This window comes from Pristiophorus japonicus, chromosome 6 (genome assembly GCF_044704955.1).
Source record: "Pristiophorus japonicus isolate sPriJap1 chromosome 6, sPriJap1.hap1, whole genome shotgun sequence".
Taxonomy (NCBI): domain Eukaryota; kingdom Metazoa; phylum Chordata; class Chondrichthyes; family Pristiophoridae; genus Pristiophorus; species Pristiophorus japonicus.
The window spans coordinates 78,426,931-78,449,893 of record NC_091982.1 but is presented as its reverse complement, the minus strand read 5'-3'; the positions used below and the strand labels follow the sequence as shown (position 1 = coordinate 78,449,893).

Sequence of the window (22,963 nt, the reverse complement as noted above, 5' to 3'; positions counted from 1 at the left end):
GAGATTCAATGACAAAAGAGATGATGGTGCAAGGCAACAGGTAATGGGACAAGAAACAAAAGATGGGTCGAGAGGAGCTGGAAATGACAACAGCAGAATCATTACCAGCAGCTGCTGTCCGACAAAATAGGAGCAGTGGGTATGATCTAAAATTGTTCAATGCAATGTTGAGCCCGGAAGACTGTGAAGTGCCTAATCGGCACTTTCTTTTCTGTTTTTATTTCAGATTTCCAGCATGCGCAATATCTTGCTTTTGTATGAGGGTAAAGGCATGTCTGAAATGGAAAAAGCAACTTCATCTTCTAATGGTGTTGTTTTGCTGGAGAGGAGTACAATGCCCTGGTTTCAATTTTTTGTTTGATAAGTAAACAAAGGCCTGACTTAAAAAACCTCGAGCTAAGATTACATTTTAGCTCCAACTTGCTATTGAGTTAAATCATTAAAACCTCCTCTTCGCACCATAATTCACTGATGAAAAGTGTTTGATTATGACACAAAAATGTAGTCCTTCACATAAGTGGAGGGAATGGGGTGGGGACGCATGTATTAATATACTTCAGAAATCATTTTAAAACAGACAACAGAGTTCGCTTTAAACCGTATTTTAGTGATTTTTATACAGAAGCCATCAATACCTGTTGCATCCCTTGCAATGCCTGTTGGACCTTTGTGATCTCTTTTTTAAAGTGTGGTTGAGCTTAACCTGCTCCAATTTTAGCAATTCTACCTCGTGTTGACATCCAGCTGCCATTCTTTTGTTAAAGTGATCTAGCCTGAGCAGCTAGTGCTATAATGGTCTCTTGTTAATATTACTTTTTAAAATCATTTTTCATTTAAGCGCCTTACAAGTCATTCTGCTAACTCTCTCTTTTGTGTGCGTCTTTTCTCTCTTCCTTCCCTTTTTTCTATTCCTTTATAAATGCTGTTCATCTGTAATTTTTTCCTACGCTGATGAATGATCCACACCTGAAACATTAACCTGTTTGTTCTTTCTGCAGATGCTGACTGACAAGCTGAGTATTTCACAGGAACAGAATATTCAACCCCTCGAGCCCGTTTCTCCATTCAGTGAGATCATGGCTGATCAGTATCTTAACTCCATCTACTCGCCTTGGCTCCATATTCTTTTATACCCTTTCTTAAACGTTGGAGTTACATTTGCAATTTTCCAATCTAAAAGGGACAATTCCTGAATCGAGAGAGCTTTGGAAGATTATGATAAATTCCTTATCTGCTTTCAATAACACCCTGGGGTGAAAACCATCAGGTCCTGGAGATTTGTCAGTGTCATTATTTTTTCCAATACTGTTTTCTTGTTTAAGCTAACTTTTAGCGAATTCCAGTCCTTGATTCATTATTAGTTTGCATGGAATGTTAGGTATATTATTCCTCGACTGTGAAGACTGACACAAAGTAATTATTCAACAAGTCTGTAATTCTTTATTTTCATTTGCAATATTACACCCATCTGTTTTTAAAGGATACCCCTTTTCTTCTAATATAATTGTAAAAACTGTGTCATCTTGATATCCCTCGCAAGTTTCTTTTCATATTCCCTTTTTGCATCTTAATGTTCTTATGACATAAAAGATATAAGAAATAGGAGCAGAAGTAGGCCATTTGGTCTGTCGAGCCTGCTCCATTTAATAGAATCATGGCTGATCTGGTCATGGACTCAGCTCCACTTCCCTACCCACTCCCCATAACCCTTTATTCCCTTATCACTCAAAAACCTGTCAATCTCCACCTTAAATATATTCAATGACCCAGCCTCCATAGATCTCTGGGGCAGAGAATTCCACAGACTTACAATCCTCAAAGAAGAAATTCCTCCTCATCTAAGTTTTAAATGGGCGGCCCTTATTCTGAGATTATGTCCCCTAGTTTTAGTTTCCCTTATGAGTGGAAATATCCTCTCTGCATCCACCTTGTCGAGCCCCCTCATTATCTTATAAGTTTCAATACGATGACCTCGCATTCTTCTGAACTCCAAGGAGTACAGGCCCAACCTATCTTCATAAGTCAACCCCCTCATCTCCGGAATCAACCTAGTGAACAGTCGCTGAACAGCCTCCAATGCAAGCATATCCTATCCTTCCTTAAATAGAGACAAAAACTGTACGCAATACTCTAGGTGTGGACTCACCAATACTCTACAGTTGTAGTAGGACTTCTCTGCTTTAATACTCCATCCCCCTTGCAATAAAGGCCAACATTCCATTTGCCTTCCTGATTACTGGCTGTATCTGCATACTAACTTTTTGTGTTTCATGCATAAGGACTCCCAGGTCCCTCTGTACTGCAGCACTTTACAATTTTTCTCCATTTAAATTATAATTTGCTTTCCTATTATTTCTGCCAAAGTGGATAACCTCACATTTTCCCACATCTGCCAATTTTTTGCCCACTCACTTAGCCTGTCGATATCCTTTTGCAGATTTTGTGTGTCCTCACAATTTGCTTTCGCACCCATCTTTGTATCATCAGCAAACTTGGCTACATTACACTTGGCCCCTTCATATAGATTGTAAATAATTGAGGACCCAGCTCCGATCCCTGTGGCACCCCACTAGTTACTGTTTGCCAACCGGAAAATTACCCATTTATCCCGACAATCTGTTTTCTGTTCGTTAGCTAATCCTCTATCCATGCTAATATATTACCCCCAACCCCGTGAACTTTTATCTTGTGCAGTAACCTTTTATGTGGCACCTTATCGAATGCCTTCTGGAAATTCAAATACACATCCCACTAGTTCCCCCTTAATCACCCTGCTGGTTACATCCTCAAAGAACTCCAGCAAATTTGTTAAACATGACTTCCCCTTCATAAAACCATGCTGACTCTGCTTGATTGAATTGGGCTTTTCCAAATGTCCTGCTACTGCTTCCTTAATAATGGACTCCAGCATTTTCCCAATGACAGATGTTAGGCTATCTGGTCTATAGTTTCCTGCTTTTTGTCAGCCTCCTTTTTTTTTTTTTTAAATAGGGGAGTTACATTTGCAGTTTTCCAATCTGCTGGGACTGCCCCAGAATCCAGGGAATTTTGGTAGTTTACAACCAATGCATCCACTATCTCTGCAGCCACTTCTTTTAAGACCCGAGGATGCAAGCCATTAGGTCCAGGGGACTTGTCCAACTTTAGTCGCTTTATTTTACTGACTACTACTTCTTTAAAGTGATAGTGATTGTATAGCCCAATGATTATCCACTATTGCAATGTTTTTAGTGTCTTCTACCGTGAAGACCGATACAAAATATTTGTTCAACGTCTCTGCTATTTCCCTGTTCTCCATTATTAATTTCCCAGTCTAATTGTAACCATTTCTCCAGCCACGCATTAACCTGTCTCATCTTAATGCTCCGAGAGTCACTGGCACATAGCACTGGGAGTAATCCAGAGATTATACCTCCGAGATCCTGCTCTTCAACTTCCTTCCTCGCTCCTGAAACTCTGTCTGTAGGACCTCAACCCTTTCCCTACTTACATCATTGGTTTTAACATGGACCATGTTTTCTGGTTGTTCCCCATCCCCCTGCCTGCAAAATGTTCTCCACCATTCTGTGATGTCCTTTACCCCAGCACCAGAGAGGCAACACACTATGGGAGACTCAAGTCCAAGGTTGCAGAAACACCTACGTATCCTCCTGACTATCGAATCTCCTATGACCACTGCAATTCTGCACTTTGCTGTGTCCTCGTGCAGTCATTTGCTTACAATGCCGTGGATGTGCTCTCGACTGCATTGCCCCAAGGTGTCATCACCCTCACTGGTATTCAGCACTGAAATCCGGTTTGAGTGCGCCACACTCCTGGAGAATTCCTGCACTGCTTGCCTCTTCCTACTCTGCCGGATGGCCACTCATTTACAATCTTGCTGAGCTCTCTGTGGCTGCAGAGTGAGCACCTCCTGGAACGTGCGCTCCAGGAAATTCTTCACTTCCCATATGTCCTGCAATGACTCCAGCCGTTCCTCAAGCTCAGAAACTCTGGAGGCCTGGAGAACGTGATCTATCTTCCCATCTGGATCATGTTATTGCTATCATCCCCCCCTCCTTTAGACCTGGATCACGTTCTTCCCCCCTCCCCACTATTCTCACTGTGTTTTCCCCCCTCACCACTCCCCACCCCCCCCCCACAACAAGTTCCTGACCACTCTCCCCGAGCTCCTGACCTTCCCCCCACCTGCCGAGCTCCTGACCTTCTCCATCCTCTCCAAGCTCCCATTGCAGATCTGACTAGGATTACAAACTCAAGTTTCAGTTATGGCTGCATAAGATAGTGAGGCTGGAAAAACAGCACCGTCGACGAGCCACTTTCAATCATTGTTCTCTTGTTCTTTTAGCCCTGGTTACAGAGCTACAATATTTGGGGGTAAACCCACGGATGCCCACCATTCAACCAAGGGTGGCAGTCAAAGTTTTTGCCTCCCAATATAATTTTCCTCTGCAAGCGTTCGGGCCCACCGCCACCCCTGGCCCGGAACTCCCAGCCGCTCGTTGCGCCATCGGCAATTAGAACCAATTTCGAGAGAGAAGGATATGACATAGATCCAGTCTTCTCTCTCTCTCTCCATTCGATCCTCTTTCCTTCTTCCCTCAATCTCCTCTCCTTCCACCCCCACCCCGATCCCCTCTCTTCTTCCCGCTCCACCTCCCGATCCCCTGACCGTCTCTGTATGGAGCTGAATGAAGCATGGCGGTGCAGGCCGCAGCACTGTTTGATATTGCGCTTGCATGGTACCAAACAGGCCACATAAGCAGAGAATGGCAAAAATGCGTTGCAAATAATCACTCCGTTAATGTATACCTTTTGGATAACACGAATTGCAACTGGTCAGTCAATTGCCAGCCACAACAATTAACACCTAGTCATGGATCCACTTACAGCTGATTGACTGATTACTTTAAAAATGCAAGTCAGTGGCATTTAAGTTTTACAGTAAGAACATTAGGTTAAATTTCAGTTTGATAACAACTCACTCGCTACAGCTCATCCACTACTTACCAATGAATTCCTATTTTCACCAATTTCCCGTTGTCATTCTGTTTAGCAAGCCACCCTGTTTAGCAGATTCTCCTAACTCTCACCCAGCTCTGTGCTCACAGCTCTGTGCTTTTACAGATACCCATTTCTTTTATTCGCTCCTGGGATGTGGGTGTCGCTGGCAAGGCCAGCATTTATTTCCCATCCCTATTTGCCCTTGAGAAGGCAGTGGTGAGCCACCTTCTTGAATCGCTGTAGCCCGCGTGGTGAAGGTACTCCCACAATGCTGTGAGGGAGTACCAGGATTTTGATCCAGTGACGATGAAGGAATGGCCATATATATCCAAATCAGGATGGTGAGTAACTTGGAGGTGAACTTGCAGGTGATAGTGTTCCCATGCGCCTGCTGCCCTTGTCCTTCTCGGTGGTAGAGGTCATGGATTTGGGAGGTGCTGCCCAAGAAGCCTTGGTGAGTTGCTGCAGTGCATCTTGTACACACTTGCAACCATGATGCGTCGATGGTGGAGCGAGTGAATGTTGAAGGTGGTGGATGGGGTGCCAATCAGGCAGGCTTTTTTGTCCTGGATGGTGTCGAGTTTCTTGAATGTTGTTGGAGCTGTACTCTTCCAGGTAAGTGCCTTGTAGATGGTGGAAAGGCTTTGGGGTGTCAGGAGGTGGGACACTCGCCGCAGAATACCCAGCCTCTTACCTGCTCCTGTTGCCACAGTATTTGTCCCGAGCCATTCAATACTTTTCAACTTTTCCTCCTCTTTCGATTTCTCTTTATCTCTCCATGACTGTTCCTTCCTGTCGTCATGCCTCCTTTCATCTCTTCTCCTCTCGGACACTCAGCCCTCCCAAATCACTACCCTAATCCTTTATTACTCTTCGAACATCCTACTCTTCTGCCGCCGTCCCAGGCTTGACTCCCTCCTAGATAAGCCGACAGCTTCCCTCTGTGCCTCTCTTGGCATCCTATAAAAGACCCATCAAGGCACTCGTTGCTGCCTCCTTACGAGCAAGCAACCATCCGACTCTCTCACCAACCTTCCCGCCCAGTGGGTCAAATTTTGCCAATCTCCTCCCTGTCCAACTCACCCCGCCTCCAGTGCTGATCCTGTAAACGCAGGCAGAGGGGTAGCCATCACCAAACCTCTCCGCATCTCCCTCCAGAATGTCTATTCGCTTGCGAACAAGGCTTTCCCATCCATGAGCTTATCGAGGATGATGGCATCAATATCATGGCCCCAACGGAAACCTGGTTGAGGGACGGTGAGACCATACACTTAAAGGAAGTCTCCCTGTCTGGCTATAACTTCCACCACTTGCCCCGCTCAGATCGCCGTGGTGGCAGTGTGGCTCTCATCAGCAAATCACATCTTGGTCTGTCCCCCAACTCCTCCGGCACTTTTTCTTCCTTTGAGCATCTCACTCTATTCCACCCCTCATTTAAAATTCTCGTTCTCTATCGCTCACCTAAGTACCATAAAAATATTATTCGTATTTCTTAACTACATTACTCCCTCTGCCTCTTCATCGAACGACTTCTCATCCTTGGTGATTTCAACCTCCATCTCAATTCATCATGCTCTCTTCTCTCTCTTCTGAGTTCACTAGCCTCCTATCCTCCCTTAATCTCTCCCTCCTTGTAAACTCCCCAATCCATATTTACGGCCACCCCCTTGACCTTGGCATCTCTCGTGGCACGCTATTTCCATCGTGTCAATCGCAGATAAGGCCATCTCTGACCACTTCCTCGTATCGCTCTCCACCCACATCCCCCTTCCACCCCCTCCAACCGTACCTCCTCCTGTGTCTGCTCCTAGAAAAAACTCTCTCCTAACTCGCTTACAACTGAACTTATGAACTCCCAACTGTCCAGCTTTTGGTCCTCCATTCACCATGACAGTTCTGCAGCTACTGATCTGCTCAATCAAACCCTCACCAGAATCTTATATGTTTCTATGAGATCCCCTCTCATCCTTCTAAACTCCAGTGTATAAAGGCCCAGTTGATCCAATCTCTCCTCATATGTCAGACCAGCCACCCTGGGAATCAGTCTGGTGAATCTTCGCTGCACTCCCTCAATAGCAAGAACGTCCTTTCTCAGATTAGGAGACCAAAACTGAACACAATACTCCAGGTGAGGCTTCAACAAGGCCCTGTACAACTGCAGTAAGACCTCCTGCTCCTATACTCAAATCCCCTAGCTATGAAGGCCAACATACCGTTTGCCTTCTTCTCCGCTTGCTGTACCTGCATGCCAACTTTCAATGACTGATGAATCATGACACCCAGGGTCTCGTTGCACCTCCTCTTTTCCTAGTCTGCCGCCATTCAGATAATATTCTGCCTTCATGTTTTTGCCCGCAATGTGGATAAATGTGAGGTTATCCACTCATTTATCCTCACATTTATCCACATTATACTGCATCTGCCATGCATTTGCCCACTCACCTAACCTGTCCAAGTCACCCTGCAGCTTCACAGCTCACACCACCACCCAGTTTAGTGTCATCTGCAAACGTGGCGATACTATACTCAATTCCTTCATCTAAATCATTAATGTATATAGTAAAGAGCTGGGGTCCCAGCACTGAGCCCTGCGGCACTCCACTAGTCACTGCCTGCCATTCTGAAAAGGACCCGTTTATCCCGACTCTCTGCTTCCTATCTGCCAACCAGTTCTCTATCCACGTCAGTACATTACCCCCAATACCATGTGCTTTGATTTCGCACACCAATCTCTTGTGTGGGATCTTGTCAAAGCCTTTTCAAAGTCCAAATTCATCACATCCACTGGTTTTCCCTTGTCCACTCTACTAGTTACATCCTCAAAAAATTCCAGAAGATTTGTCAAACATGATTTCCCTTTCATAAATCCATGCTGACTTGGACCGATCCTGTCACTGCTTTCCAAATGTGCTGCTATTTCATCCTTAATAATTGAATCCAACATTTTCCACATTACTGATGTCAGGCTAACCGGTCTATAATTACCCGTTTTTTCTCTCCCTCCCTTTTTAAAAAGTGATGTTACATTAGCTACCCTCCAGTTCATAGGAACTGATCCAGAGTCGATAGACTGTTGGAAAATGATCACCAATGCATCCACTATTTCTAGGGCCACTTCCTTAAATACTCTGGGATGCAGACTATCAGGCGCCGGGGATTTATCGGCCTCCAATCCCATCAATTTCCCGAAAATAATTTCCCGCCTAATAAGATATCCTTCAGTTCCTCCTTCTCACTAGACCCTCGGTCCCCTAGTACTTCCGGAAGGTTATTTGTGTCTTCCTTAGTGAAGACAGAACCAAAGTATTTGTTCAATTGGTCTGCCATTTCTTTGTTCCCCATTATAAATTCACCTGAATCCGACTGCAAGGGACCTACTTTTGTCTTCACTAATCTTTTTCTCTTCACATATCTATAGAAGCTTTTGCAGTCAGTTTTTATGTTCCCGTTAAGCTTCCTCTCGTACTCTATTTTCCCCCTCTTAATTAAACCCTTTGTCCTCCTCTTCTGAATTATAAATTTCTTCCAGTCCTCAGGTTTGCTGCTTTTTCTGGCCAATTTTCTGCCTCTTCCTTGGATTTAACACTATAGTTAATTTCCCTTGTTAGCCACGGTTGAGCTACCTTCCCCGTTTTATTTTTACTCCAGACAGGGTTGTACAATTGCTGAAGTTCATCCATGTGATCTTTAAATGTTTGCCATTGCCTATCCACCGTCAACCCTTTAAGTATCATTTGCCAGTCTATTCTAGCCAATTCCCGCCTCAGACCATCGAAGTTATCTTTCCTCAAGTTCAGGACCCTAGTTTCTGAATTAACTGTGTCACTCTCCATCTTAATAAAGAATTCTACCATGTTATGGTCACTCCTCCCCAAGGGGCCTCGCACAACAAGATTGCTAATTAATCCTTTTCATTACACATCACCCAGTCTAGGATGGCCAGCTCTCCAGTTGGTTCCTCGACATATTGGTCGAGAAAACCATCCCTAATACACTCCAGGAAATCCTCCTCCACCGCATTGCTACCAGTTTGGTTAGCCCAATCAATATGTAGATTAAAGTCACCCATGATAACTGCTGTACCTTTATTGCACGCATCCCTAATTTCTTGTTTGATGCTAACCCCAACCTCACTACTACTGTTTGGTGGTCTGTACACAACTCCCACTAGCGTTTTCTGCCCTTTGGTATTCTGTAGCTCCACCCATACCGATTCCACATCATCCAAGCTAATGTCCTTTCCTTACTGTTGCATTAATTTCCTCTTTAACCAGCAATGCCACGCCCCCTCCTTTTCCTTTCTGTCTGTCCTTCCTAAATGTTGAACACCCCTGGATGTTGAGTTCCCAGCCTTGGTCACCCTGGAGCCATGTCTCCATGATGCCAATTACATCATATCCGTTAACTGCTATCTGCGCATTTAATTCGTCCACCTTATTCCGAATACTCCTCGCATTGAGGTACAGAGCCTTCAGGCTTGTTTTTCTAACGCACTTTTGCTCCTTTAGAATTTTGCTGTAATGTGGCCCTTTTTGCTTTTTGCCTTTTACTTTTCTTCTTTCTATCTTTTGCTTCTGCCCCCATTCTACTTCCCTCTGTCTCCCTGCATGGTTCCCATTCCCCTGCCATATTAGTTTAACTCCTCCCCAACAGCACTAGCAAACACTCCCCCTAGGACATTGGTTCCGGTCCTGCCCAGGTGCAGACCGTCCGGTTTGTACTGGTTCCACCTCCCCCAGAACCGGTTCCAATGTCCCAGGAATTTGAATCCCTCCCTCTGCACCACTCTTCAAGCCACGTATTCATCTGAGCTATTCTGCGATTCCTACTCTGACTAGCACGTGGCACTGGTAGCAATCCTGAGATTACTACTTTTGAGGTCCTACTTTTTAAATTTAGCTCCTAGCTCCCTACATTCGTCTCGCAGAACCTCATCCCATTTTTTACCTATATCGTTGGTACCTATATGCACCACGCCAACTGGCTGTTCACCCTCCCGTTTCAAAATGTCCTGCACCTGCTCCGAGACATCCTTGACTCTTGCACCAGGGAGGCAACATACCATCCTGGAGTCTCGGTTGCGGCCGCAGAAACTATCTATTCCCCTTACAATAGAATCCCCTACCATTATAGCTCTCCCACTCTTTTTCCTGCCCTCCTGTGCAGCAGAGCCACCCACGGTGCCATGAACTTGGCTGCTGCTGCTCTCCCCTGATGAGTCATCCCCCTCAACAGTACCAAAGCGGTGTATCTGTTTTGCAGGGGGATGAACGCAGGGGACCCCTGCACTACCTTCCTTGCACTGCTCTTCCTGTTGGTCACCCATTCCCTATCTGGCTGTGTACCCTGTGGTAAGACCAACTCACTAAATGTGCTATTCACGTCATTCTCAGCATCGTGGATGCTCCAGAGTAAATCCACCCGCAGCTCCAGTGCCGCAATGCAGTCGGTCAGGAGCTGCAGGCGGATGCACTTCCCGCACACGTAGTCGTCAGGGACACTGGAAGCATCCCTGACTTCCCACATATTACAGGAGAAGAATAACACATGTCTGAGCTCTCCTGCCATGACTTAGCCCTTAGATTAACTTAATTTGGCAACAATGCTAAAAGGTTACTTACTGATAAAGAAAAGAAGAGAAAAACTACTCACCAATCACTAGCCAATCACTTACCCCCTTGGCTGTGATATCACCTTTCGATTTCTTTCTAGTTCTTTTTTTGCCTCCCTGCTGCAGCTGCACCAGCTGGCCTCTCCGGCACTGCTCCCCGACTGCCTCTCCGACGCTGCTGCCGCTGGGCCTTTTATAGGCCTCACCAACGCTGCTCCCCGACATGGAGGAGTACCGATTCATCAGCTGAGGGAGGGTGGTAATCAGGAGGAGGTTTCCTTGCCCGTGCGGAAATGAAATGTTCAGCCATGAACTCATTGAATGGCGGTGCAGGCTAGAAGGGCCGAATGGCCTACTCCTGCACCTATTTTCTCTGTTTCTATGTTTCTCTGAAGCCATGAGACTTAATGGGGTCTGGAGTTAATGTTGAGGACTCCCAGGTCCACTCCCTCCCAACTGTATACCACTGTACCGCCACGTCTGGGGACAGGACATACCCAGGGATGACGATGGCAAAATCTAGGACATTAGTTGAAAGGTATGATTCTGTGAGTAAGACTATGTCAGGCTGTTGCTTGACTAGTCTGTGGGACAGCCCTCCCAATTTTGGCACAAATCCCCAGATGTTAGTCAGGCTCGACTGGACTGGGTTGCTGTGTCCAAATCCGGTACTGAAGTCAAAGTGGGGTGGATCCGTCCGGTTTAATTCTTATTATTGTTTTACATAGCGGCTAAGCCATTTCAGAGTCAACCCAGAGATTGTTGTGGGTCTGGAGTCACGTATAGGCCAGACCAGGTAAAGACGACAGATTTCCTATCCTAAAAGGACATTAGGGAACCAGATGGGGTTTTAACGACAATCCGATAGTTTCATGGTTACCATTACTGATACTAGCTTTTTATTCCAGATTTATTTAATTAACTGAATTAAAATTCCCCAGCTGCCTTGGTGGGATTTGAACTCCTCTGGATCATGAGTCCAAGCCTCTGGATTACTAATCCAGTAAGCTACCCACTATACTACCCTTCCCAGTAATCGAACCAAAATTTTAGCTGAAAACACTGATATGCATGCACATCACAGACATAACTATATACGGGACAATACAGAGTGTGAAATAACTTGTGCAGTTTTGAAGGCTGGCAGTAAAACACAACAGCTGAAATCTCGTTTCAAATTTCAATTTTCCACAGATTTGGTGGTCCTAGCACAGTTACAGCAAATGGTGCTGTGGTAACATCATATCCTATGACAAATGTAGGTACGTTATAGAAGAATGTAACGGATTGTGTATTTTCGTGGCTTGGGGTATGCAGCTTCGACCAAGGACATCAGAGATCTAACTCAGGATGTCCAAGATTTCATCCAGTGGGCTGACCTCGCGTGGGTATATGAATGCATGAAACCTGCATGAGGAAGCCATGACTTGTATTTCCCAACACATTAAAGTTGATGAAACTAGACTCTCGGTCTTCTTAATGAATAAGATTAGCCGGAGCGGCTAAAATTTGCCACCCAATACTTAATTTCTTGTTTCAAAGATACTGTTGTAAAAGAAAGAAAAAAGAAAAACTTGCATTAATTTAGCACCTTTCATGACCACTAGATGTCTCAAAACACTTTACAGCCAATGAAGTACTTTTGAAGTGTAGTCACTGTTGTAATGTGGGAAATGTGCAGAATTACTCAATGCGCCGAATTACTCAATGCGCCAAGATCAAGTAATACATTGAGTACAAAAAAACTCAACTCATGGAACACAGTAATCACAATTTCCATTAGTTGACTGGAGGTTGTACTCTAGCTGTTGACCAGCTACACTCTGGGTAATTACTGGGAATGGGGACAAAATAAGCAACAGATAATGGTGATTTAATGAATGGCAGGTGGATTCTTCCTACAATTTCTTCCCTTTTATCCAGAAGACATAGATTAATGTTGAAGTACTGTTTCATGTGCAACAGTTGCTTTCCAAGAGCTCTGCCAAGTAATTATTCCTCATTTGTGAACCTGAACAGTATGTTGGCAGGCTATTTAAACTCATAAAAGCCAAACCTAATCCTGTTCTTATTAAATATCCACACATGTGCACTTTCTAAAAATGGGCATTGGATAATAATCAGGAATCTAAACTTTGGTTACTATTTCTTTTCCCTTGTCCGGGGCACAAAAGCTAACACCCCACTGGAGACTAAATAACTCACCCAAGATTGCAAATTCAACTGGGGTCTCCCTGGTGTCTATGGCTTAGTACAATTATGGGTGGTGCATTTATCCACTCTTTAAGCAAAATTGGGCAGAATCCATGATAGGGCATGTGAAACATGGTATGTGAAAAGTATCAGCTCAATGGACCAAAAGATCTTTCTTAGTCCATTTGTTACACATAATGGCCTAGACATTTGGCCACGCAGTGCCCATTTCTCGGGCACTAAATGTCCTCAAAATGCCACCAATATGGTAGGCAGGAAGCGTACCCCACCCGTCATATTGGTAAAGGCCATAAAAATCGTTGTGCAGACCTACCCCAATTGCTGCCGCTACCTTCTGACCAGGTCTTCTCCCCTTCCCCTCTCCCACCCCCCGCTTCCTCACTTACCTGAGGGCCGCTGCGATACCAGCAGCAACTTGATCTTCCACTGCGTTTCACTGGCGAGTTGCCTGCTGCTCAGCATAGCTCACTGGCTCAATTGAAATGAGGCCCAAGGCCCAATATCAAGAGCGCCTCAGGCCTCACCATTTAGGCTCAGGGTATGCGCTCTGTGGCTGAATTTTCAAGCCATAGGTCGAGAAATTCGATAACGCAGAAAAATGGGTGATGCCACTGTGGGGCGTGGTTAACTCAGCCTGTAAAAGGAGCAGAGGCAGCACCGTTATTTTGGTGCTGTCTGCTGATTTAAGTGATTGCAGCATGCAGCTCTTGCTTTCCCGCCCTCCCCTCACCGCAACTCCACCCTTGTGCCTTCCTCATTACAGCCTGCCTAGCCAGTGGTTGACCAAGAGGAGGAAGAGGAGAGTGAAGAAGAAGAAACACCTTCATTCAATTTCGCCCTCCCAGCCACCAGCTCCTCGAGGTCATCCTGCAAGGCCTTCTGCAGTGTTCCCCATTGAAAGTCAGCAGCCATGCTGCAGCCACTGGGATAACACTGTGTGACATCAGTAGGCTAGTCAAAGGCACACACAAAAGCCAGTCACTATGAGAATGCATAAGGGTAATTAGTTGATTTCTTGATGTCACATTGTATAAATATATATGGATAAAGTTGGATTGGAAAGTTTGCTTTATGGAGTCTTTTATTTCAGCATTGAGGACGCAGTGATAGTCAGTAACAGAGGGAGGATAAGATGTGGAACTAATGCTGAAAAGGGAATTGGGGTTGTGGTCACCGGTACCGCAGACGGATGATTCCATCCTAGATATCCCGGCCAGAAAGGGATGCTCTTGGTTTAATCCTTCTTTCTGTGTCTTCTTCCCTCTGCAAGCAGTTTGTCCCCATTGCTACATCTGCTTCATCTCCATGTGCCCCCCCAGGACTCTGAGCAAGTAGTCTTCTCAGAGGCAAAATATTACGGATGCTGGAAATCTGAAATAAAAGCAGAAAATGCTGGAAAAAAAATCAGGTCAGGCAGCATCGCGACCTGAAATGTTAACTCTGTTTCTCTCTCCACTGATGCTGCCTGACCTGCTGAGTATTTCCAGCATTTTCTGTCTTCCCAGAGGCCTTTCCTGACCATCTAAAGCCTTGCAAGTGTCCAGCAACACTCCTGCACACTTGAACAACTTAAAAAAATGTATTGCACCAAGCCATTACTTCAATAAAATATTTTTTTAAAGTCCAAAAGCTGAAATCCAAACTTACCTGAAAGATGTGTATTTCCCTTTAATAAGCACTAATAGCATCTTTACAGGGCTGCTTCACGTACGTTTTTCTGTGCATATTTAGGTCAGGCACATGGCGTGCAAGAACGTCCAAAATAGCAGTTGCGACGTCAAATCAGGCGTTGCACGCCAACTGACGTCACGATCTAATTTAAATTTGAGACGCCACCACCGTCAACAGCAGTGCTATGGCCCTCACTAAAATGGCGCCATGTCCCCCGCTGGAAACAGGGCAGCAAAACGGCCTCCATTTTATCAACAAAACCAACAAGCAGGTGCTACACCGGTGAATTCCTAGACTAAAGTCTTTAATTCAATGCATCATGGTCACTGCTACAGACTTATACACACTATTAAAATATTCTATGCTATTTTGAAAAATTGTCCTTTATAAACTTTCAATGAAGGAACAACATTTTCCTTCCACTTCGGGAGACACTACTTTTTTGTTTATAATGTGAAAAGAAGCACTGAAGACAGATAAAGAAACAACAATGAATTGACATGGCAATTTATCACATCTTCTTGAAGATCCTATAGCATTTTATATACAACAAATTGCTTTGTAGTTGCTGTTGCTATGTAGACAAACAAATCAGCTATTTTGTGTTACAGCAAAGAGATGAATGAACCAGTTATTCTGCTTTTGGCAGTGTTGATTGAGGAAATAATGTCGGCTACGACACAGAGAATAGTGCAATGGGATCTTCAATCACCACCTAAATCGTAGGAATGGGACTTGAACCCACAATCTTCTAACTCACAGGTCAGAGTGTCATCAACCGAGTCAAACTGACACAAATTATCTCTTCCAAGTGCAAGTCCATGGCTTTCCAACAAATTTATTTTACAGGGAAGGTAAAGATGACAAATAGTGAAATTACTGTAGGCGTAGGAATATATTTTGAATGGTTGTGCCTTCAGCCACAGAATCATAGTATAGTACATCACAGAAAGAAACCATTTGGGCCATCTGGTTTGCGCTGGCTCTTTCGAAGAGCAATTCGGTTCGACCCACTCCCCCACTTTCACCTTATCCCTGCAACTTTTTCTCCTTCAAGTATTTATCCAATTCCCTTTTAAAGGCTATTGTTGAATCCGTAGCCACCGCTCTATCAGGTAGTATATTCAAAATCCTAACCACATGTTGCGTAAAAAAAGTTTTCCCTTATGTCGCCTCTGGTTCTTTTGCCAAAGGCCTTAAATCTGTGCCCTCTGGTTATCAACCCTTCAGCCATTGAAAACGGTTTCTCTGACCCTTCATGATTTGAAACACCCCTATCAAATTTCCTTTTTGCCTTCTCTGTTCAAAGGAGAATAATCTCAGCTTTTCTAGTCTATCCATGTAACTGTAATTCCTCATCCCTGGAGCGATTCAAAAAAATTCCTTCTATTCCCTCTCCAAAGCCTTCACATCCATCCTAAAGTGTGGTGCCCAGAATTTGTCACAATACTCCAAGCTAGTGCCAAACTAGTTTTTTTTTTAAATATAGGTTTAGCATGAGAACCTGGCTTTTGTACTCTATGCCTCTACTTGTAAAGCCCACATTTGAGCACAAGCACACCCAGGTCTCTCTCTTCTTGCACCCCCTTTAAAATTGTACCAGTTGGTATGTATTGTCCCTCATTCTTCCTACCAAAATCTATCATCTCACACTTTTCTGCGTCAAGTTTCATCTGCTACTTGTCCACCCGTTCCATCAGCCTCTCTATGTCCTCTTGCAGTTTATTACTATCTTCCTCACTGTTTACAACACTTAGTGCACACTTTAAAATTGTGCTCTGAACCCCCAAGCAATGTTCCCCCTTTCTTTTGGGTGCAGGGCCGCTTCACAGAAATTTAACACTGAAAAAGCCAGTCCTAGGCAAAGAGCTGTGCAGCTTAGAGGGAACATTGCTCTCAAGTCCAAGTTATTAATGAAGAGCAAAAACAGCAGTGATCTTAGTACTGAACCTTGGAGATCTGCACTGTATACCTCCCTTCAGTCCAAAAAACAGCCATTCACCACAACTCCGTTTTCTATCCCTTAGCCAATTTTGTATTCATGCTGCTATTGCCCCTTTTATCCTAATATCGGGACTAAGTTCTGAAATTCCATCTCTAAACCTCTCCGTTTCTCTCGCTTCCTTAAAACCTACCCATTTAACCAAGCTTTTGGTCACCCATCCTAATATCTCCATCTTTGACTCAGTTACACTCCTGTGAAGTGCTTTGGGACGTTTTACTACATTAAAGGTGCAATATATATACAATTTGTTGCTGTTGAATGTGACGAGCGCTCTTCTAGATCTTGAAGATGAAGGCACAATTGTTCCACCCATACAATGGTTCAATTTAAAAAAGAAACTGAACTACAATACATATTAGACTGTTTATGTTATCTCAGCAACTCATACCTGATTCATCTGTTATTTTGTTCTCTGGCATTTCTTCCATATCATCGTCAGACATCTCCATTTCAACTTCACGCCGAATACCCATAAGCTCATCATTATGGATGTTACGAATTTCCTGAGGATGTGGACAGAAGCTTTTGATTGATTTCACAAGGAGCACTCCACAAGCAGAACTGGCTGATACACCACTGACATATACCTGTCATCTGCTTCTTTTCATGTTTGCTGTAAAGCTCAGAGATTTCCATGAGAACTAAGACACCAATTTTCAAAACATTTGCTACTTTGGAAAACAATATACGCAAGTTACATTCCCAACCTGGAAAATGTACAAAGTAAAATTTGTGAACATGTAAGCAAAATGAGTGACAGTGATAACACAAATCCAAAATGGAGAAAAATTGCAAAGTGCCACAGTACAGCGGGACCTGGGGGTCCTGGTGCATGAAACACAAAAGGTTAGTATGCAGCTACAGCAAGCGATCAGGAAGGCCAATGGTATTGTGGCCTTTATTGCAAAGGGGATGGAGTATAAAAAGCAAGAAAGTCTCGCTACAGTGATATGTGGTATTGGTGAAGCCACACCTGGAATACTGCGTACAATTTTGGTTTCCAGATTTAAGAAAGGATATACTTGTTTTGGAGACAGTTCAGAGAAGGTTCACTAGGTTGATTCCGGAGATGAGGGGGTTGACCTATGAGGAAAGGTTGAGTAGGTTGGGCCTCTACTCATTGGAATTCAGAAGAATGAGAGGTGATCTTATCGAAATGTATAAGATTATGAGGGGGCTTGACAAGGTGGATGCAGAGAGGATGTTTCCATTGATAGGGGAGACTAGAACTAGGGGGCATAATCTTAGAATAAGAGGCTGTCCATTTAAAACTGAGATGAGAAATTTCTTCTCAGAGGGTTGTAAATCTGTGGAATTCGTTGTCCTAGAGAGCTGTGGAAGCTGGGTCATTGAATAAATTTAAGACAGAGATAGACAGTTTCTTAACCGATAAGGGAATAAGGGGAGCGGACAGGGAAGTGGACCTGAGTCCATGATCGGATCAGCCATGATCTTATTGAATGGCGGAGCAGGCTCGAGGGGCCGTATTGCCTACTCCTCTTCCTATTTCTTATGTTCTTATGATCACATTGTGATGTTACAAACTTCATTTAAAAAGGTAAATGTGTAAGACTTTTAAATTAGTTAACAGAAAAACTGGGTAAAAATGGTTTAGGTCATTCAAAATTCTATGGGTTTAATGGGACAGGGATTTCATAATACTGCTAGACAAAGTTGAGCGATATATTTTAAGATTGGTAAACTTCAATCTCCCTAGAGAAACAGGTATAAGACTCTTAGAATCTATGATATAATTAATACCATTAAAAAAAAGGCAGAGTAAATAGAACAAACCATTAAGAAACTTCTTTTCTACTTTCGAATGGGATGTGATAATCCACGTTGAGCAGTTGCTTAAACTCGCTCTTCTTTGATGCTCCTGAAGAGCACAAACTCAGCTTTGCTTTGTCCCCTCTTCATTACTCTAGTTTTAAGTATAAATGTAATTGGTGTGTAGCCCTTCAGCAGTTGTGCTTCACTCCATCTGGGCAGGCCGACAATTTGCTTACCGCACATTCCTTTGGTCTAGAGATTTAGTACACACTATATCTTCCTAAAGATGCATTTCAGCTACAGCAAATGTAAATGTTATTGAAAATTAGCTTACCTTTGGAGTACAGGTCATTTTAGAGGAACACAAGGTGATAGCCCCAGAATTGAGTGGAATGAAGCACACCTTACTTTAAAACAATATGGCCAGTTTTATGCACCATAAACTCTATTTGAATTCCTTGAGAAATTAGTTCAATTTGTACTCACCAATTTTCTAGTGCAGATGGGAAGCGATGTCTACGATGGTATTAATTAATTGACAATTAAATGTTCTCATAGATGAGGGTGCACCTATTTTACTGAGAGTTTATGGAGATAACACTGACAAGTAAAGGCAGGTATTGCTTAATGAGAAGTATGACAAAGAATGCCCGTGAATATATACTATACCATCTCCAACCACTTATTGTGGATCTGTCATGACGATATCTGGTAAATAGTCCAAAGTAACTTACCTTAGCTGTTATAATCCTCCTGAACATGGTGTGTTTTTAATTCAATGCGACTGTATTTAAAACTGAGATTTAATTTTGGAGTTACTTTTGATACACATTTTTTTCTAGAGTCTTGCGCTATTCCAAATGAGATCAATTTAAAAAATAAAAGTATCTTGGAGGCATGGTAGCACTGTGAGTTAGCACATTGGCCTTCACCTTTGGAACATGGGATTGAATCCAGACTATATTGATGAGATGAAACTCTCCTCACTTCACTGACTGCAAGGGCCTCGTGTGTAAAATGTTTGGGCACTTTCAATGCTGTTTCTAGAGGTTACGAGCCAACAGCATAAACTGATTATTAAATACGAAACTGGCAGCGTCATTTAGAAAGGCCAAGATGATGATGGGTACAGGCAAAAGAAAATTCACAATAGGCAATCCTGTTCCACGGTAGGGGAAATTGTTGGAGCACGAGTAAAAGGTAGTTACTCTGCATTAGCCATGCTATAACTGATCTTGGAGTACTCGATGTTTTCATTGGGTAATAAAAGTGGAAAAAGTTTTCCATTCCCCAGCATCGACATTCCTTACTTGGATAAGCAAAAAATTACCAAACCCACCCCCCACATATATGCCAGATTCGCTTTTAACTGTTTGTAAGCATTTTCATTGATATTCTGTTGAAATTGTATTATGTACACAAAACAAATTGAAAAAATGAAAAAATTACTAACCTCTGCTTGTTGTCGCCACATATGCAGATTCTTGCGCTGAGCTTTTGAGAAATGGTCCCACGCCTTTTGCTTGGAGGAAGAGTGGAAAACGGAGACAATCTGCTCAACTTTGGTGAACAAGGGAGTCAAACAACCGAGTTTATGGTCCCACCAGGCATTTAGTGAGGAGTAGAGAAGTAAAAGAGGAAGGGAGTCAGGCAGGCAAGCAGACTACCGTGGTCAGTGCAGTTCTGTGATCAGTGTAAAGTGACCCCAACTTGTACTTACTTTGCACGATTTTGTAGGTGTGTACCTTCCTCAGGTTCATTGCCCATTTTTTTTTATAACTACATATGTATTTTTTCCATTCCTAAACAAATTAGATATTAAAAAGAATCAAACCTATACATTTCCTCTTTTAAGAGTCCCGTATCTGGAGGTGTTTAAATGATTCCACCGGAGACATAAAATGGATCTTTGTGACTGCTGGCTCACAAAATTTTTTAAAACAAACTGGATCGTGTGACAGAAGGAGAACATGTCTATTTAAATAGAATGACACCAGCTGGAATCATTGCTCATAACCACATTGTGAATTATCACAACACTGTTGTAATTTTAGGTAAACAAAAGCAGTTGGTCTTTTTGCTGTATATATTTTTCTACTTGATCAGCAACTAAAACTTATGCTTAGATCCAACATCTTGCATTTAAGGACTTTTTAAATGTAGAAATCATAATGCATTTCCCAGAGCAGAAACACAGAGTAGTAGTATTGGTGGTAGAAAATGAGAAATGATAACCAAATGCATGGGCAGGGAGATGGATTTTTGAGGAGACTTTTAAAAGCAGGGGAGAAGTAGCAGGTCAGGGAGGTTTCTGGAGGGTTCCAGGGAGAAGGGCCAAGAAGGCTGAACCGTGTCACCAATGATGGAATGGAGGGGGATTATGCTCAGCAGGCCAGAGTTGGAAGAATGAAGAGCACAGGCTGAAGCATTAGGACTGCAGTGGTGTGGGGAGTGATGAGGACATGGAGGGATCTACAAACAGAGGTTTGAAATCCAACTGGAAATATTTGCATTTAATCTGTAGAGAGTGCTGAGTGAGTGTGTTAATATTCACCCTGATCACAGGCCTCACACAGAAAGCCCAGTGTAGACAGTGTGTGAGTGAGTGTGTTAATATTGTTTGAAAAAAATATAAATGTACACATTTTATATTCTCTCTTTCTCTTTAGCTCCCCAAGTCATGCAAGGCAAAGAGGGTAGAAGAAAAGCTGCTCCTAAGCCTCAGTACCAACACTGCTATTGAATAATTCCAAGAAACTGTCCAAAAATGGCCAAGGGTAACTTGCCCTCTAATTTCCAAAGCAAAGCTAACTGGGTATACATCCCAAGATCCAGAGAGAGGGAGCACAAATCCCATACTTGGGATTACCATGTACAATTCTGGTCATCATACTAAGCAAGGATATTCAGGCACTGTTGGAAAGGACACCTAACTTGAGGCATTTTAGCAGTTAGAAGAGCCCAGAAGTGTTTTCTCTAGAAGGCATACATATATACAAACACACACACACACATATATACAAAAATGAAATGGAGATTACAATTGTTACCTACAAAAACATGCAACATTTCCATAGAATTAGGACATAAAAATGTGAGTGAAATGATCTTTAAATTTGGAACTAAACTGGTCTTGCATTTAAAACTAAGTGGAGTTGTGAAAGTAGTAAATGGTATGGAAAACCACTTAACATAGTTTTGACAGCACTGTTTGCAGCCTGTTCAATATTGATTGTCACTTTTCAAACCCCATCATTGTTCTATAGCCAAAACAGCATTTGGAACACTGTTGCCTTACACAGTGCTGTACTGAAAACAATTTATTTCCCTGTTTACAACACATTGATTGCACCAGTTGGCCAGGCAACGTCCGTGGAGAGAGAAACAGTTAACGTTTCAGGTCTGAGACCCTTAGTCAGAACAGACCTGAAACAATGGCCCAGAAATTGCAGTCGGAGGCTTCCCGCGGGCGGATGCGTCTGACCTGAAAAATATCTACGAATTTACCTGGTGGTCCGGGAGGTTCGGAGACTTGTGGTCCTGGGCCTCTACATGAAGGCCTGCGTAGAGGCCCATGTTTTCCAGGGACATAGGCACTCGCACCAATCAAGTAGGGATATTCCCATTCATACTTGTGGTGAGTTTTGTATGTACGGAATCACCATAAGTATGAATGGAAATACCCCCAAAAAAACACAAATACTTAAAATAAATAAAAAAACATCACATTTAAAATTAATCAAAATGGAATTTAAATATTTAAAACAAAAATGTAATTAATTTTTTTAACATATTTTAAAGGTGCTAAAAATAAACTTACCTTATTTCACAGGTTTTCAAATGATTAAATTATTGAAAAAAATGTCTGATTTTGTCCTTTTAAAAATTTAACACTGAAAAAAAGCAGGCGTATCGTAAGAATTTCATGGGCATTCGCTGGACAGAAGTTGGGCAAATAGCTTAACTCTCCGCCCATGAAGGCCTTTTTCTTCCAGATGTGTGCGATCTGTTAAGAGTATTCTTGACAGATCGCAAGTTCCGGGTTAGGCGCATGCGCTTCGCATGCCTAAACCCGGAACTTGAAGGGTCCCTATGGGCTTGTGTGCACCTCGTACTTGCCCGTAGGGGCTGCGAATTCTGGGCCGTTAACTGTTTCTCTCTCCACTGATGCTGCCTGGCCTGATGAGTGTTTCCAGCATTTTCTGTTTTTGTTTCGGATTCCAGCATCCACAGTATTTTACTATTGATTGCACCATTTGTTCACTTCTGTCTTGTGCTATTATCGAACTAAAGCATAGGGAGTTATGCAGATGCACTTATTACAATTGGCAGGTCTCAGAATTATTTGCGGACCAAGCTTAATTTGTCTCCTACTTTTAACAGTTACCAATTCACTAATACTGATCCAATACAATTAGCTTAATAATTTATTAACTCTTGAATAATGTTGTATACCTTACTTTTAACAGTTAATATAAAGTATTCCAATTCACTAATACTGATCCAATACAATATTATTAGCTTAATAATTTATAAACTCTTGAATAATGTTGTATATCTGCATTGGGCTAACAATTAATGCTATTTTATTTTAAGTTTCTTTTAGTTGTTCATGTCACTTAAGTTGACCACTGTTAATAGAGCAGCTGTTACAGATTCCTTCATAATATACTGTCTAAGCTGGT

The 22,963-nt window shown here is 42.9% G+C and overlaps 2 protein-coding genes across 12 annotated transcripts in view; one reads left to right on the top strand and one right to left on the bottom strand.

Moving 5' to 3' along the window:
• The window catches only part of LOC139265704 (centrin-1), a 100,704-nt gene extending 99,376 nt beyond the window's left edge, over positions 1-1,328 (top strand). The window contains exon 5 of the mRNA XM_070882965.1: positions 999-1,328. Coding sequence (XP_070739066.1) covers positions 999-1,009 — 11 coding nt within the window. The 3' untranslated portion in view covers positions 1,010-1,328. The remainder of the gene's footprint in view (positions 1-998) is intronic.
• LOC139265703 (ecto-NOX disulfide-thiol exchanger 2-like) overlaps positions 1-22,963 on the bottom strand; it is a 460,596-nt gene that overhangs the window by 52,374 nt on the left and 385,259 nt on the right. For all 11 annotated transcript variants that reach the window (XR_011593606.1, XM_070882954.1, XM_070882953.1 and 8 more), the window contains 2 exons: positions 19,732-19,838; positions 16,894-17,008 (listed from right to left, as the gene is read on the bottom strand). Coding sequence is in view for 10 of the 11 variants with exons in the window: in XM_070882954.1 (XP_070739055.1) it covers positions 16,894-17,008; positions 19,732-19,838 (222 nt within the window). In the remaining variant the exon portion in view is untranslated. The remainder of the gene's footprint in view (positions 1-16,893; positions 17,009-19,731; positions 19,839-22,963) is intronic.